This window comes from Anolis carolinensis, unplaced genomic scaffold (genome assembly GCF_035594765.1).
Source record: "Anolis carolinensis isolate JA03-04 unplaced genomic scaffold, rAnoCar3.1.pri scaffold_11, whole genome shotgun sequence".
NCBI classification, from domain to species: Eukaryota; Metazoa; Chordata; class Lepidosauria; order Squamata; family Dactyloidae; genus Anolis; species Anolis carolinensis.
The window spans coordinates 13549993-13566223 of record NW_026943822.1 but is presented as its reverse complement, the minus strand read 5'-3'; the positions used below and the strand labels follow the sequence as shown (position 1 = coordinate 13566223).

The 16231-nt window shown below is 40.9% G+C and overlaps 1 protein-coding gene across 2 annotated transcripts in view; it reads right to left on the bottom strand.

Annotated features, from left to right (window-relative positions):
- Positions 1-3477: 3477 nt before the first annotated feature.
- The window catches only part of arnt2 (aryl hydrocarbon receptor nuclear translocator 2), a 56320-nt gene continuing 43566 nt past the window's right edge, over positions 3478-16231 (bottom strand). The window contains exons 15-19 of one of the 2 annotated variants that reach the window (XM_062963425.1): positions 11990-12089; positions 11436-11574; positions 9819-9984; positions 8821-8972; positions 3478-8198 (exon numbers count right to left, since the gene is read on the bottom strand). In XM_062963425.1, coding sequence (XP_062819495.1) covers positions 8100-8198; positions 8821-8972; positions 9819-9984; positions 11436-11574; positions 11990-12089 — 656 coding nt within the window. In that variant the 3' untranslated portion in view covers positions 3478-8099. The remainder of the gene's footprint in view (positions 8199-8820; positions 8973-9818; positions 9985-11435; positions 11575-11989; positions 12090-16231) is intronic. The other variant, XM_003225902.4, reaches the window with a different exon arrangement.

Here is a 16231-nt window from a genome sequence, read left to right as displayed (position 1 = left end):
GCTTATTTCCAGCACCTCCAGCTTCCATTTTTAAGGAGTGAGTTTTCAAACATTCAATCTCTTTACCCTTGTAGCCTGAAGTGGCAGTAGGTTTTAAAGCCTCACCCTTTGAGCTCTGTGTGTAAACTCATCTTCAAAAACTGCTCTCCCACCAGCAAGATATTTGCTTTGGTCTAATGCACTTGAAGCTGGACTGATTTGGCTTCAGTACAAAAAAGCTTGTTCTTTGAATCCATCCTTTTCTTTTTATTTACACACCTGCCACCTTGGAGCATCTACATTCTTTTCTAATTTCTTTTCTTGTTGAATCAGCCTTGTTCACACTCTTGCGCCACCGATCTGGGCCCCAGCCTTGTTGCGCATACCTTCTGATCTCACACTGGAGAAAGCATATTGGTAATTCTCCCATGCTGATAACTCCATCTCTTTCATTGATTGACAGACAGAGATTATCACAGCAACCACTCCCAGTTATGCAATCTGCAAACTACTCCACACCATGAAAATGTTAAAGACCAGCATGCAGTCCAAAGCTTTGTACTTTGCTCCTTCCTCCATATAACCAAGAAAGGCATAGATGATGTCGATTTTGGCTCTTTCAGGTGTGAATTGTTTTGCATGTTCAGTCATTGTAGGAAGCTATCCCTGTTGCATCAAATAGGTTGCACCCAACAATATGCTACTCATTCACATCCTGGTTTATTGAGCTATATTTTAATCTTAAGGCTTGGGAAGCAACGGGTCGGCTTGGAGGCTTGGGGAGCAAACTAAGGCTTAGAAGCAACGGGTTGGAAGTAATATAGTTATTGGCAATATTATCTTTGAAATGAGAAAGGAAGTTACATTTTAACAGCAATGTAATAGATCGCACTAAGTTACATGTCAAGTAAGGCTTTCATCACTTCAACAAGCTGCTTTTAAAGTCAACGTGGACAAGCATTGTCCAAGTTTTGTTTTATTTTATTGTGCCTAAATTGTTAAAACTAACTTGGAATGTTCTTTAAAGCTGGGAGTGGGCAGATGTCAGGACACTTTTAGCCTCATATTCAAAAACATTATTACATTATGATCCCCCCTTCTCTTTAATTCCTTTTTCCACCCTTGAATTCACCAGTTTGGAACTTGACTTCCCTTTGGGTATTTGGCTTGGACAGGGCAAGACAGAAGATAAAAGGCAGAGAAAAATGAGCATGTTTGCAGGGGCAATGTGAGGATCTGGTATCGTTCTTTTAAAAAAAAAACCTGAAATATTTACACAGCTGCTGGGCTACTGTTGAAATGCTTTCTCACGAAGCATCATACATGGGCTGGAGGTTGCCATGGATGGGGAGAGGAAGCCATGCCAGGTCAGTGTTGGCATCAGCAAAAGGCCTCTTTGGGCTGTTGCCAAGACACATTTTGTTGTGTGTCTTCAAAGCATTTCAAACCTATGACTTTATCATGGGGCTTTCTTGGGAAGATTTGTTCTGAGTGGGTTTGCCATTGTCTTAATTTGAGGCTGATAAAGTGTAACCCAAAGGGCCTGTATGGCCCAGCAGTAATTTTTAACCCATGTCTCTCAGGCTCTGGTAATACTTGTCATGTGTTTCCCATTATTATTTTTTGGAAAAAAAAATAGAACAGCTGAGAACAGCCTGTTCAGTTTATTAGGTAAGGTAAAGGTAAAGGTTTTCCCCTGATGTTAAGTCTAGTCGTGTCTGACTCTGGGGGTTGCTGCTCATCTCAATTTCTAATCCTAAGAGCCGGCGTTGTCCGTAGACACGTCCAAGGTCATGTGGCCGGCATGACTGCATGGAGCGCTGTTACCTTCCCGACGGAGCAGTACCTATTGATCTATTCACATTGGCATGTTTTCGAACTGCTAGGTTGGCAGGAGCTGGAGCTAACAGCGGCCGCTCACGCTGCTCCCGGGGTTTGAACCTGGGACCTTTCGGTCTCCAACTCAGTGCTTTAATGCACTTCGCCACCGGGACTCCTTTAGTTTATTACAATTCCTATAATAGGGGGCACTGTGGGAAATTAAAATGAATGAATTGGATTGGATTAAAGCAGGGGTCCCCAAACATTTTAAACAGGGGGCCAGTTAACGATCCTTCGGACTGTTGGAGGACCGGACTATAGCTGGCCACTGAGCAATTATTATTACTCATATGGTACCCTTTGGGACCATTGAGTCCAATCCCCTTCTGCCTTTGTGCACCAAAAGCACAAGAAAAGCACCTGACAGATGGCCACCCAGCCTCAATGTTAGTAACAACTATACTACTACTACTACTACTACTACTACTACTAATAATAATAATAATAATAATAAAGAGGATTGGAAGAGACCCCTTGGGCCATTCAGTCTAACCCCCTTCTGCCTCTGTGCACCAAAAGCACAAGCAAAGCATCCCTGACAGATGGCCACCCAGCCTCAATGTTAATAATAATAATAATAATAATAATAATAATAATAATAATAATAAAAATAAAAAGAGGGTTGGAAGAGACCCCTTGGATCATTTAGCCCAACCTTCTTCTGCGGATAAATGGCTTCGATGGGCCGCATCCGGCCCCCGGGCCTTAGTTCGGGGACCCCTGGTTTAGAGACACAGTTCTTATTTGGAATACTGCCATCTCCATCATAAGGATGAATTTGCATCGACTAGTAACAACATTTATGCTTTTCATGCTTTTCTACAGGACTCATTGAAATAAAAGTTTGCATAAATGTAACTCCATCCTCCTCTTTGACTCCAGCCTTCTTGAGTCTGTTCCACTTCACGCTTTCTCATCTGCCTGTTCCGAGTTCCATCATTAAGGATGCATTTTCTAAGTATGAGAAGTTGGGCATTCAAAGTGGTCCTCCCAGCAATGTGGACTCAGGTTATCCTTGTGGGAGGTGGGTTGAATTTCATCACTTGCTGGCTTTTGGAAAATCACAAAAACGTACTCATTTCCTCTCGACTTGTAGGCCAGTCTTATGTTAATTCCTCGTTTGGGGGGTTTCCAGCTGTTGCGTTATTATGTTTACAAGCTGCTTTGAAAAACAACATAAATACTGCATACAAAGAAATGACAGTGTAAGTCCACATATAGTTTACTTGGAAAGAAATCCTACTTAAAATTTAACTTGCATTTTAACTCTGTGTATCTGTGTGAGCTTTAATAGTGTTTTATCTTGTTTTAACGATGTTATACCCCACCTCGAGCTGCAGAGAGAGGCAGATAATAAATTTATTATTATTATTATTGTACATCTATGTACAATTGGCTGTCTTGTCAGTGTATAAACAGCACTGAATGTTTGCCGCATATGTATGTTCTGTGATCCACCCTGAGTTCCCTTTGGGGTGAGGAGGGTGGAATATAAATACTGTAAATAAATGAATTATTATTATTAGACTGAGTGAATAACACCAAAGATCAGGATATCCCCTTCTTTTTACACTAGAGTCTAATGATCCGTCTTAAGTATGATAAATAACAAGTGGCGATGGCTCATTATTTTAATGACATTTTAAAAGGCAAGTTATTAATTATACAGAAACACAAAACTGGTTTTGCTATACAGAACACTTAGAAGTACAAAATACACCTTTATCCACAGCACAGTTCCACACAGACATGAAGGAGTTCCAAAACATATGAATGCAAACAATACAAAAATTAGCTTTTTTTTAAGGGGGGGGGGGGAGAGACATCAATTCTGAGTACTTTCAGGTTTCAATGGGAGAAAGCTTAGCACATGACTATCTCCTTCCCATTGAAAAACAACAGGAATGAAACCACTGAATTAAAGTATACCGATTTAAGAGGAAGGTAAGCTTGCAAAAGTTTGGACTAGAAAAGCACCATTCCCTCCTCTTCATTTAGGAAGGGCTAGGGATCAAACCTAGCTGGCAATGAAAGGAGCCTGAAGAACTGGGATGATCAAACAATGCAGCCAAGACAGAAGCTAATGGCAAATGGAGCCAAAATGAAACTGGACAGATTGGGTGTCTACTAGGCAGGAATGAGGCAAGTCATGGAAGAGTCAGACAGAATCTTGTATTTTAACTAGAGCTGGTTACATGATCAGACCAGTAATCATTGCTATCTGAAGTAGTGTTTGAAACAGCTTTGTAGACCAATTTCCCCATGTTTGAAGCAGCATATATTTTAATGCCCCACAAATGCAGACATAAGTGTAACAGAGACAGCCTCAATTTACAAATTTCAACAAAGGTGTGCTATAATCATGCAACCCATACCAAAAACAGTTCTCTTCTAATGTTTAAAAGTTTAGGAATCACTTCGATTTGGCCTACAACTCCCAAAAATCCCAGCCAGTTTACCAGCTATTAGGATTTCTGGGAGTTGAAGGCCAAAACATCTGGGGACCCACAGGTTGAGAATAACTGTTCTAACTCATGGCATAATTGCCGTCAAAGTATGGCTTAATCTGATGACTACAACTGGCATATCGTTCTAATAGGATATCTTGAAGACTTCATACTTTCTCCCCACTGAAATGATATTTCAAAAAGTTGGAGATTTGGCGCGGTTCAACAGTATTAAAAAGGCTTAATACCCATCAGGCCCATCAGGCCTGATATGATATAAGCAAACTGGCCTATGTCCTTGAATTCAGGCTGACAATTTAAAATATATTTGTTCCCATAAACATAGCAAAATGTCCCCATTTCACCCCATGTTTAGCAATACCGTCTCATCCAAAACAACTAAAGCCCCAGTCCTGTCCCTTTCAACCTCCAATAGAACCGGAAGAACAAACTTGCTCCTCTAAAACTACTCATTCACTTGTTATCTTGTAAGGCAACAAATCCGGCAATATGACATTGATAAGGCATTGAGGATTGCACAGTAGCCTATCTTTGGAGAAGGAGGTGCTGAGAAAACAGGACGTACAAAATATGTTAAAACAGTCAGATCAATGCAACACTCTTCTTAACATTTTATAAGGACCTTTCAAATGGTAGGTGTTGTTTTAACAATTTCAGACTGTCCTCTTGAGCAAGGAAAGTCAAGCAAACTAGACATGATGATCGAAACAGTAAGTAAAACTACATGTTACACTTAACATAGGGCCATTGCTGAAACTGGCAGCACTGCATGACCTTTGTCTCCTCTAGGACATAATGCAAAGTATGCAGGAATGCTTATCTCTTGCTCCCCTTTGCTTCTCTACCTGTTCTGCTTCTGGCTTTTTGGGTGATTTATAGCTATAGAGGAGTAAGGAGGAAATTCGATGAGCTTTGGCAGCAGTCCCAGCTCAAGAATAACACACAGTGCTGGCTGATATAAGTAAACCTTTCCCAACTAGCCTCTATAACATAGGCAGAACCATAACCATTATTAATAATGGATGTCACTGAAGCAGGCTTATCTCCACACAAAAATGTGTCTCCTCCTGGAAGCTGATATGGCTGTTGACTAAAGATAGCACGGGCAACGTTGTTTGCAAATTTCTTGCTTGCCTAATTAAAAATAAAATGAATTGGAATTCATTTGGGGACTTCTGTGTTTGTAAATGGATTTATGTCTGCAGGAAACTTGAACAGTTTCACAGCATCCATATTTAGCAAGGCATTATTATGTAGGGGCATCAGTGAAGTGACCACTGAGTGTTGTACAACAGGGCTGATGCTCAACAGAACCAATGTACATCAGGACCGAAGCACAAAAGGATGAATGTACATGATGGGATGATCTGTCTTGCAGGTGGCCTGATACACATATTCACAATTCATTAGGAGGGTTTCTTAGCACTTCTGTTACATAGCTTAGTATAGGTTAACATAAACTATGATTGAACATTCTGGTCTATTTTATTTTTAAATCAAAACTTTTGAGACAATTGAATCTCCTTCTCTGGAGGTTTTTAAGCAAAGTCCGAATGGCCATCTGTCAGGAATGCTTTGTTTTCCCCTGCATGACAGAAGGGGGTTGGACTGGATGGCCCTTGTGGTTTTTTCCAGCTCTATGATTCCATTATTCTACACAACTATTAATGGTACCAAAGCAGTCGCTGCTGCTTTTCATTATGGCAATCCTAGGGGCTGTGAAGTTCAGAGACAGTGGGCTCTTATAAATGCTAATTTTCAGCTGAGCTACTGACAGAAGTTGCTCATATCCTCAGTTAATAAAGAAGTTACTTTCAAAGTTGTATGAGAAATCTCCTGCTCATTTCTGCCATATTGCTGAACCCAAAATTGTGCTGGTTTCAAAGCAGAAATGCTCAGTAGTTTTGAAGATATGAAGAAGGGAGCCTTATTCAGATGCTTTGCAATCTATTCTGAGTGAACAGGAGGGGAGAGTGAACCAAGCAGAGCAAAAAGAGGAGAATCTCTCTACATGTGGAGAACCTTCATGCATTTTGGATGGCCCCTCTCCACAGGGACAGAGAAGGAGATGGGATTAGAATGTCCCCTTTCTTGATGTGTTTACTTAGAGCAGATTACCAAGCAAGAGGTGGTGCTGACAACTTTGAAGTCTTAACAATCATGAGAGGATTAGGTCATGTGGGAAAGTCTTGTTTCGGAGCACTAGGAGCTCTGTCCGGAAGGCAGAACTTTCCAAAGTACAGGCAGTCTCCAAGTTACAAATATCCAACTTACAAACGATTCATAGTTAAGAATAGGGTGAGACAACAGGAAATTAGCCCTAAGAAGGGGAATTCACTTCTGAAAGAATTATTATGGCAAAAAGGTGTCTCCACTTTTATCACCAAAAGCCACATTTTTCAAAATCTATTTATCTTAGGGACAGAAGTGAGATTAAATCTTCTGAACAGGGGCACAGATAGCAAAACAAACACCACAGGAGTGTTATCCCTCTCCTATACTATCCAAAGCTTGTGTGTGTGTGTGTGTGTGTGTGTGTGTGTGTGTGTGTGTGTGTGTGTGGAGTTACACTTAAAACGTACCTTTTCCGACTTATATACAAATAAAACTTAAGAACAAACCTACAGAATCTATCTTGTTCATAATTTGGGGACTGCCTATACTGAAAGTGATCATTTTTTGCTTGAAGATCAGGTTGACCATTTGGGCTATGGTTATTGTTGAGTTCTCAGAGGAGCAAAAATTCCATAAACTCACTTCTATGATAAGCATAATCCAAATTAATGCTCTTTTGAAACTTATCACAATGCAAAATGAAACAGTTACTGCATAGAACCCAGAGCAGTCATACAACCTCAACTGTGCACAGTCATTGGCCTCACTTGTTGAACTGGGCATATAAAAAAGCATGCCTCCAGCCACTGTTTTTATTTTTTCAATCCAGTACTGTCTCAAACTAGATTTCCCAGGTCTCAGAACAGAGGACATTTCCAGCTCTGACCCCACCTACACTGCCATATAATGCACCTTAAATGCACTGAACTGGATTATATGAGTCTACACTAAAGTTAAACCTCATTCTGAAACTGCATTATATAGCAGTGGAGGTGGGGCTTCTGTTAATTGAATTAGTTTCCAGTGGAGATGCCAAAGAAACTGAATACAAGACTTCATCATGCAAATCATTAGCTCTAGTCATTGAGCTAAGTGCCTTCCATAGTAAAACATACAGGAACTGAATCTGTATTTCTTTTAAGTTAATTCTTGCTAAATGCACCATACTCAATCCATTGAACTATCCTTGCTCTAAGCCTTGATGAAATCCAAGTAGCTTATGTTCAAGTAATATGCAAAAAGATTGGGAGTGCTTGTTATTTCATTATCTATTTACACAAACAACTTTCTCTAAAAGGGAAAGTAAGAAGTGGTTCACATTCAAATGTAAAGAGCTTAGAGAAAGTTCACAAAGTGCCTTCCATACTACTGCATCCCCACCCCAAACCCCACTCTCTACTGCAAATGGACATGAGATATAAAACGAATCCTTACATGAACCCCAACCAGGCAGCATGAATTATTTCATTAGAACTTGCGCGGTCAGCATTTGGAAGGACAGCAAGTTATTATTATCTAAGAAATGGGAATGGAGACTTCTTGTTTAATCACTTCTATGATAAGTTAACACAGAAAAAAAGCAGAGCCCAACCTACACCAGTGCAGATTCTCCCTGCTTCAGGACATTCTTTTAAAAGGTTATCTGGCTAGATACATTTACTCAGAAAACGGAGGAAACATGCCCAGATCAGCAAAATCTTCAATGTTGTAATTCCCCGTCCCCTGTGTTGGATCACCTGGGATAGGTAACATATCCTAGAAGATAAGGACAAGTAAAACAATACATTATTTTCCTTGTTTTCTTATCTCAGGCAAAGTTGTTTTTGTCATCTGCTTTTATTGCAAGATGTACAGCAACTAACTACAAAACTAAAAGAACAGACTGGAAGCAAAAGTACAAGAAACAGGCTTCATTCGAAATATCAGAAACTACCAGTGTTTGACATATGTCCCAAGTCTCTAATTCTGAATCCAGGAGTAAGCAAGTAAACGTATTTGGCTCATTTCAATTAATCTCATTGCAGATCTGACTCTTCTCAGAAGATATCAGAACTTAAAAAGTTACTTTTTGGACCACAGTTCCCAGAACTCAATGGCGACTTGAGGATTCATGGAGTTTTAGCCCCCCACCTCCCCCCCCCCCCCCCCAAATACCAGCTGGTACATACCAGCTGCCATTCCACTGTATTTCAGGCTTAGTTTTACAAAGCTGTCTCGTAATAAGCTTAATACTATCACCTCACCCTGAAAAGTCCACACACTATTTCTTGTGGCTTGTGAAAAAGAAACAGCACATTTCTGAAAATGGAGTACAATTTCTTTTCAGGTCTCCACCCTTTAAAATTGGGATTTTTAAAGCAGTAGTGCCTGAACTCACCTGGAACACTTCTGTCTGGCTTGTTTGCTGGTGTGGGTGCTGCTCACTGTTCTGCTGGTTGTGATGCTGGCTTTGCCACTGGGACCACACTTCTGAAGGCCTCCCTTGAAACTGTCCACTGCTTTGACTGCTCTCAGCTGAAAGAAACCCATCTACAAAAGTTATAAGAGTATAATTTTGTATTTTTTTTAAAAAAAAACTTTTTGTCCCCACTTCCAGTATTATTTCAAACCAAATATTCTCTTGTGCTTTAAACTGTGGGTCTCAATCATTTAGATCGATGTTGGGGTCATGAACAATTTGGCAACAGTGAAAGGTTTCTGAATGCCACCCATTCACACAATCTTGTTAGCAACAATGAGCCGCCTTAAGAGTGAATGCAGAAGATGCTTCAGCTATACTCCACAAAAAAGAAAACCAGCCTCTTTAGCAAGCCTTGCAAATACGGATTTATTTTCAGTAAATGTTTGGTTTTATACCTATTTTATATATCTAGCGTCACATTAAAATGTACATCAGACATTTCCATTCCATTCCAATGACCCTTCACTTTGAGCAATCTCTACCTGAGTACAGCTCAAGCCCTCTCCGTTATTTCACACACCTTACTTACCAAATTAACTCCTTTAGTTCTGAGACAGGCCAAGTGTGATTTTATGGCCAGCAAGCTCCAATGCAGCTTCACCTTTTGGTTAACATTTCTAACAAAATTGTTGCCTCTTGGCTCCAGAGGATTCTAAAAGTAATGGATTAGGTCCAAGGTGAAAATGTTTGGCCCTTGCATCTCTAACTTTAGCTGACAAGTGACTGGTTTGCTTGTTGGCCTGCCTGGTTGGCTATTTAAAGCTTTATGTGCTTCTGCTATCACCAAATCTGAAAGTTCCATATAGTAATAGTAGTAGAGAAAGGAAAACAGACATACAGAATAACAGCAGTAGCAGTGGCAGCAGTAATAGTCATAATCATCTAAATTTACTTTAATCCCATTTCATTCTTACCAAATCCTGCTGTTCTGTTAGCTAGGCTGGAATAGGCGTTCCCACTTGGAGAAGAGGTGGCAGGACTAGACAGGGGACTGTAGGATGCTGGATCAGTGGGATAGGTATGGCTGGTTCCAATCGCGAAGGGAGAGGATTGAGCCTTGCCAGATTGTGAAGCAATTTGCTGAAGAGGAGTAATGTGGAGGTGGGGAAGCAAAAAGACATTATTTTTCTGGATTTCTGGCATAGGAACAAGGGCACAATAGAATTCCAGTGTTATTAAAGACAACATAATTGTGAAATAACCTTTATCTTTACCACCCCTAATTATGCTGCAGCAATGTGAACTCAAGGTCAATTCAGTTTAAGGGGTTTTGTGAGAGATGCTCTCCTACAAAATAGTTCTCCATTAAGGTTTGCCTGGGCCTCTGAACAGAATGCCCCGAGTCAACCTCTATCCTTGCCCTTTTCCTTACTGACAATTCATCTATGCGTTCCCTCTGGGTTGACAGCTGAGGAGGAAAGAGCAAGATGTGGGAGGACCTCTGCTCCTTTCCCTTGGCATGCTATTTTTCACAGGATTGGAGAGGGCAAATTTCAAGAGGAGACATCAAAAAAGAGGAAGGCCTGAAGGTTGTTTGATCATGTAATAAAAAACTGAAAGAGAATGGTCAGGTTGCTTACCTGTAACCATGTTTCTTTGAGTGTACTCTGTGAATTCACACTAATGGAGAAGGCTGCACCTGTGCAGGCTCCAACGAAAACTTTTCCAAGCTAAAGTTTGAATTTTGGTGGTAACCATGCCCCTCTCCCCGCAGGGCATATAAGGCAGCCCTGGGCGCTCGCTCCCCAGTTCCTGCGTTGCAAAGGCAACAAGAAAGGGAGAGGTTTGCCAGCGGGGATGGAAGGGCAGGTTTGTATAAATTCACAGAGTACACTCGAAGAAACATGGTTACAGGTAAGCAACCTGACCTTTTTCTTCGTGTACTCTGTGAATGCACACTAATGGAGACTAGCAAACTGAGGTCCAGGACGGTGGGACAGAGCAAACCCGACAACAAGTTGAATGTCCAAACCCAATGTTTATTTGGTACAAAAGAAATAAGGCACAATGCGGAACGGGGCAGCCTTCTCCATTAGTGTGCATTCACAGAGTACACGAAGAAAAAACAGAAGTTCCCTGAGGCTAATATGCAAAAATTAAAAGACCAAAACAAGAAAGCTGATAGTGCAGCCAGCTTTTACTGATTTAAAATCTAAGGAAACTATTATAAAGCTTAAAAAGTTTACTTTTTAAAACTATAGTCCATGTTTGCATTCAGGAAGTGCAAAGGGGGAAGGCATTGTAGCTTTCATCCAGTGTGTATACATTTCCCGAATTTTCAATTTAAGGAGACAATCCTGGTGGGTTCACCTGCCTGATGCCCAAGCTGAAGACTGTGAGCAAATTTGTTTGGACAACTGTTAAAGGAAATGGTGTAAAGCCATGTTTCATATGCCCTTAAATATGAATTAAAGCCATTCACATTGATGTTGCTTCACTATTTGCTTTGGGGAATGTGACACACACACACAAACACAGAGGCAGTCCCCAAGTTATTTTTCCAACAAGCAGATAAAAAGCAACTTTCACACCTGTCCAGGGAATGGAGGGCGGCTCCCTGTCCAGGCCACTTGGCTCTGATTGAGTTGTCGAGAGATCTGGGTCAAGTTCTGGCTGGTTGATGAAGAGGACTGAATGTCGTTGACTCCTGGCACGTGGACCACAGATGAGCTGAAAAGAGGAAAATGGACTTGAAGGCTCAGGGAGGCTCACTTTGGTGCACTGACACCTTTACAGAAAAGGAAGTATGGAACAGAAAGTGATACTTCCTTCTGGTTAACCTTCCAGGGGCAATATGTAGTTGAGGGACAAAACCAAATTTGGCAGGCCTACCACCTTTTCCTTTTTATACACACACACACTTTCATTTCACTCTTTCCTCTCACTTTTCAGTAGAGCTTTCTTTTCACTACAGCTTCAGCTTTTACTCAACTACAGAAGAGGGAAAACCAGAGTGAAACAGGTTTTTGGACCATCTTTCAAATCTCAATTACTATTACATTGATGAGGAAAAGAAACTGGTATTATTTGTCACATTAATAATACATTTATTTGCAATGATATCTTACACAATTATATACACTACCTGAAGGTTTTTCCAGAATGTCCTGGCTGGAAGGGACTCCCTTGAGAGTAGATCTGCTGGTTTCCTCCTGTGGATGCTGAAGGCATCATCTTTTTATCAGCTGCAAGAATAACCCACAGGACAGAGAAGTTTCAGGATTATCTAGCTGAATGAATCAATGCACAGCACAAACATGTTGGTGTCTGTTCACTAGAAAAAGATGGTGGCACTCCTTTGGATGATGTAGGCAGATGCTATGGGTTTTCTTCAGGTTCAGTGGCAACACACAGTGATATCTGATAAGACTGCTGTTAAATCTGTCCCATTAAAGCATGGCTGGGCAATAGGACAGGGAGCAGGGGTCATTTTTCATTTCTGTATCTGCCCAATGGAACACAGAATATTTTGGTGTGCCTGAAGTGACCTATAATGCTGATACATTTTTGGCTCCTCTTCCTTCTTCTTGCACAGGGAATATTTGGAAGGTTAAAGGAAACATTTATAGACAATTTGGAAGATTTGTGGGCAAAAAAATCATTTGAGAATTGAAAAATTAAATTTTGGAGGCAGTGTCCAGACAACTTGCTATATAAATTGATAAATAACATGACCTAAGTTCCTGAATGACCCAAGGTGCTCTTTATCCTTGCCCTGCAAGGTTCAAAATGTGCATTTCCAAGGGATAGCTATGATGCAAAAAAACCAGTCAGCAATGTGTGCTTGCTGACCTCACCAGGAGCATTAAATAGTTTAACTGCTACACTGCTCTGTTTCTTGTGGGAATGAGTCATGGGTAGAATGGATTCAATGAATGGCTGCTGACTGAGGAAGCATACAATTCTACTTAGCCTTATTTGACTTGGTCTAAAGCCATCTAATAAAATACACTAAAAGCAACATTATATACTAAACTGCACATTCACAGAAAATGTTGCAAAACCCTTGCAGACAGTATTCTCTGAAATGGATTTTCTCAATTCAACTATCTAATCTGTAATCCTGTTTGTTGGATTACAAATTAGATAGATAGGAAGCAAATACATGGCTACATGGCTGTCAAAGCAAAACTGGTTCTTCTTCACAATCAGAGTTGGAAGAGATCCCAAGGAACATCCAGTCCAACCCCATTTTGTCATGCAGGAAAACACAATCAAAGCACTCTGACATGATAGCCATGCAGCCTCTGGTTAAAAACTTCAAAAAATGAACTTTCATCATGCTTCAAGGCAGCATATTCCATGGGCAAACTGTTCTTACCACCAGGAAGTTCTTCCTAATGCTTAAGTGGAAACTTTTTTCCCTGTCATTTGAATCTATTGCTCTGTGTCCTAGTCTCCAAAGCAGAAGAAAACAAGCTTGCTCCCTCTTCAATGTGACATTTTTTCAAATATTTAAACGTGGCTATCATGTCCCTTCTCAACCTTCTTTTCTCAAAGCTAAACACATGGGCTTGGCTTCCAAACCTTTCATCATTTTGGTTGCCCTTCTGTGGATACTTTCCATCTTGTCCATATCCTTCTTGAATTGAACTGCTTTGCCCAGAACTAGACACAGGTGAGGTCTGACGAAAGCAGAATAGAGTGGGACTACGATTTCCCTTGATCTAGACTTACAGTACAGTCAGCCTTGAAAGACATAAATGTAGGCCAAGGGCTATGCTATGTCACATGCTCCATGTGTGGATAAATTAGGAGACACAGAATACTATACACTAGTGCTATTCAAAAGGCTGCCTGCCTAGTGAGATTTCAGTGGGGGGGACAAACAGTTGTAATTAATGGGCACAGATACAATGGCACACTGGAATAAACAAAACCTGCCAGTCTTGCACACCAAATAGCCTGAAAAGCACTGCCACAATTACTGTAAGATCCTTTTCCTAAGGTAAGAATATACTTCAACAATTTAACATTTAAAACTGATTACATTTCCTCCTTGCTTTCAATTCTCGATTGCAGCATGAAGTCAGTGACTTATACTTTATGTCAAGGCGTACTACTTAGCCAGTTTTCCATACAGAATGGTCTTTGTTTGCACATGGGCAAGGAATAGAGGAAAGGTTCCTTATTTTTTAATCTGGGGATTCTATGAGTACAGGTAAACATGCACACGCATGCACGCAAATACACACATCAAATGTCTATCTTTTAAGGCCTGCTGCTTATAAACATTTGGCCGTGGCCAGAAGACATATTTTTCCTGCTAAAATACGTGCTTGACGGTTGCCGAGTGAATGTCCCCACCATGCCTGGCTTCCCTGCATGAGCTCCAACTATTTGCACAAACGGAACTAGAGCAACTCAATCCAAAATCAACATAATACAAATGCCTAAAAGTAACATGAAGTTTTGCCTGCACATCCGGACTGGGGAACCACTGGTCATCCAGATGTCTATTTAGTGAGGAATATGAAAGTTGTCTTTCCTATAATCCATCATTCCCAGTACAGTGTAGTAGTCTTTGAGTATTAGATAAGGGCTCTGAAGACCAGAGTAATGGTAAGGGGAAGGAAATGGCAAACCTCTGAATAATTCTTACTAAGAATACCCTCATTATGAAGTTACTGTAAGCTGACTTGAGGGCACCTAATAACAACACTGGTAGCCAGAACAGTGCAGTGGTTTGAGCACTGAACTATGACTCTGGAGAATGGGACTGGATCCCTTCTCACCTATGAAAACGCACTGCATAAACTTGGGAAAGTTACACTCTCAGCCAAAGAGGAGGCCAAAGGCATACTTGATAAAAACAAATCTTGGTAAGAAAAAACTGCAATAGGCTCATCTTAGGGTCCTCAAAAGTCAAAAAATGATCAGAAGACACACACCAGCAAATTTTAATTACATATAACAGGACAATGGTTTTATGTCCCATTATATATCTTTGATGGAAGTACACAGGAAAAATAGTACTAAACCATCACAAGATATTTTACATCAAATTAAGGGTGGAGAACCTTTGGTGTTCTGGGGTCAATTCTAGTCATTAAGCATCCACTGCAGGGTAGGAAAAAAAGTCTCAGTTGCTGGAAACCCAGTTCCAGTTTCATTGATGTTCCTACATGTGAGTGAAACAAGGTATAGAACTGCAGGTCACTGTGTCCGCTTATGAAGTCTTTCAGCAATCTTTCCATAAAGTGGACATTCTCTCTCTCTCATTTTTAAAGAACATTTTTGGGAAAGGGCTGAAGGGAGTGCAAAACTGGGTAGCAGGTTGTCTGCAACTCATAGGCAGTGTGTTACTGCCCCCTGATGTAATCCAGGTGAGGCTGCAGACCAAAGAATAGACTGATCTATGGCTAATCAATCCAGATATGATGCAGAATCTGTTAGTTGCTTATTTATTTACTTAGCTGGATAACTACAGGAAAGGAGATTCCACCTGAACATCAGGAAGAACTTCCTCACTGTGAGAGCTGTTCGGCAGTGGAACTCTCTGCCCCGGAGTGTGGTGGAGGCTCCTTCTTTGGAGGCTTTTAAGCAGAGGCTAGATGGCCATCTGTGGGGGGTGCTTTGAATGAGATTTTCCTGCTTCTTGCAGGGGGTTGGACTGGATGGCCCATGAGGTCTCTTCCAACTCCATGATTCTATGATTCTATAATGTTCAACAGGGATGGCTGCTTGTCACCCAAATAATCAGATGTGTAATCTGTTATTACCCACTCACTCAGCCTAAGAGAAAAGAAATGGCTAGCCTCCTTTTTTATAAATCTTGCCAAGAAAATCCTCTAAGACAGTTGAAAGCATCTAACAATGACACTGGGAGTCACCATGGTGTAGTAGTTTGAGCACTGGATTACAACTTTGGAGACTAGGATCCGAATCCTTGCTCAGACACAGATAGCCATTGAGTGACACTGGGCAGGTCACACACTCTCAGCTTTTCACGAAGGCAAAGGAAAACCCTCTCTGAACAAATCTTGCCAAGGAAATCCCATGGAAGGGTCACTTGAGGATTGCTACCAGTGAAAAATGACTTGAAGGCAGAAAACAATACAAGAACAACAACATACCTCCAGGCTGTTTTTGCAAATGGTCCAAAAAATTGCCAAGCTCAAGACAAGACAGCAACATGGTAAATTGGGGCTGGAGGACACTAAAATTTTATACTAGAGCTTTGTCATTAAACACTTGCTTCTGTACTCAGTTAAAAAGGACCAGTAACAACTTTCAAAGCCCTAAACAGCTTAGGGCGAGGCTATCTCGGAGGACTTACTCCTCCTTGACATCATCTTCTAGATGTCTCCCCAACACCTAGAAGACA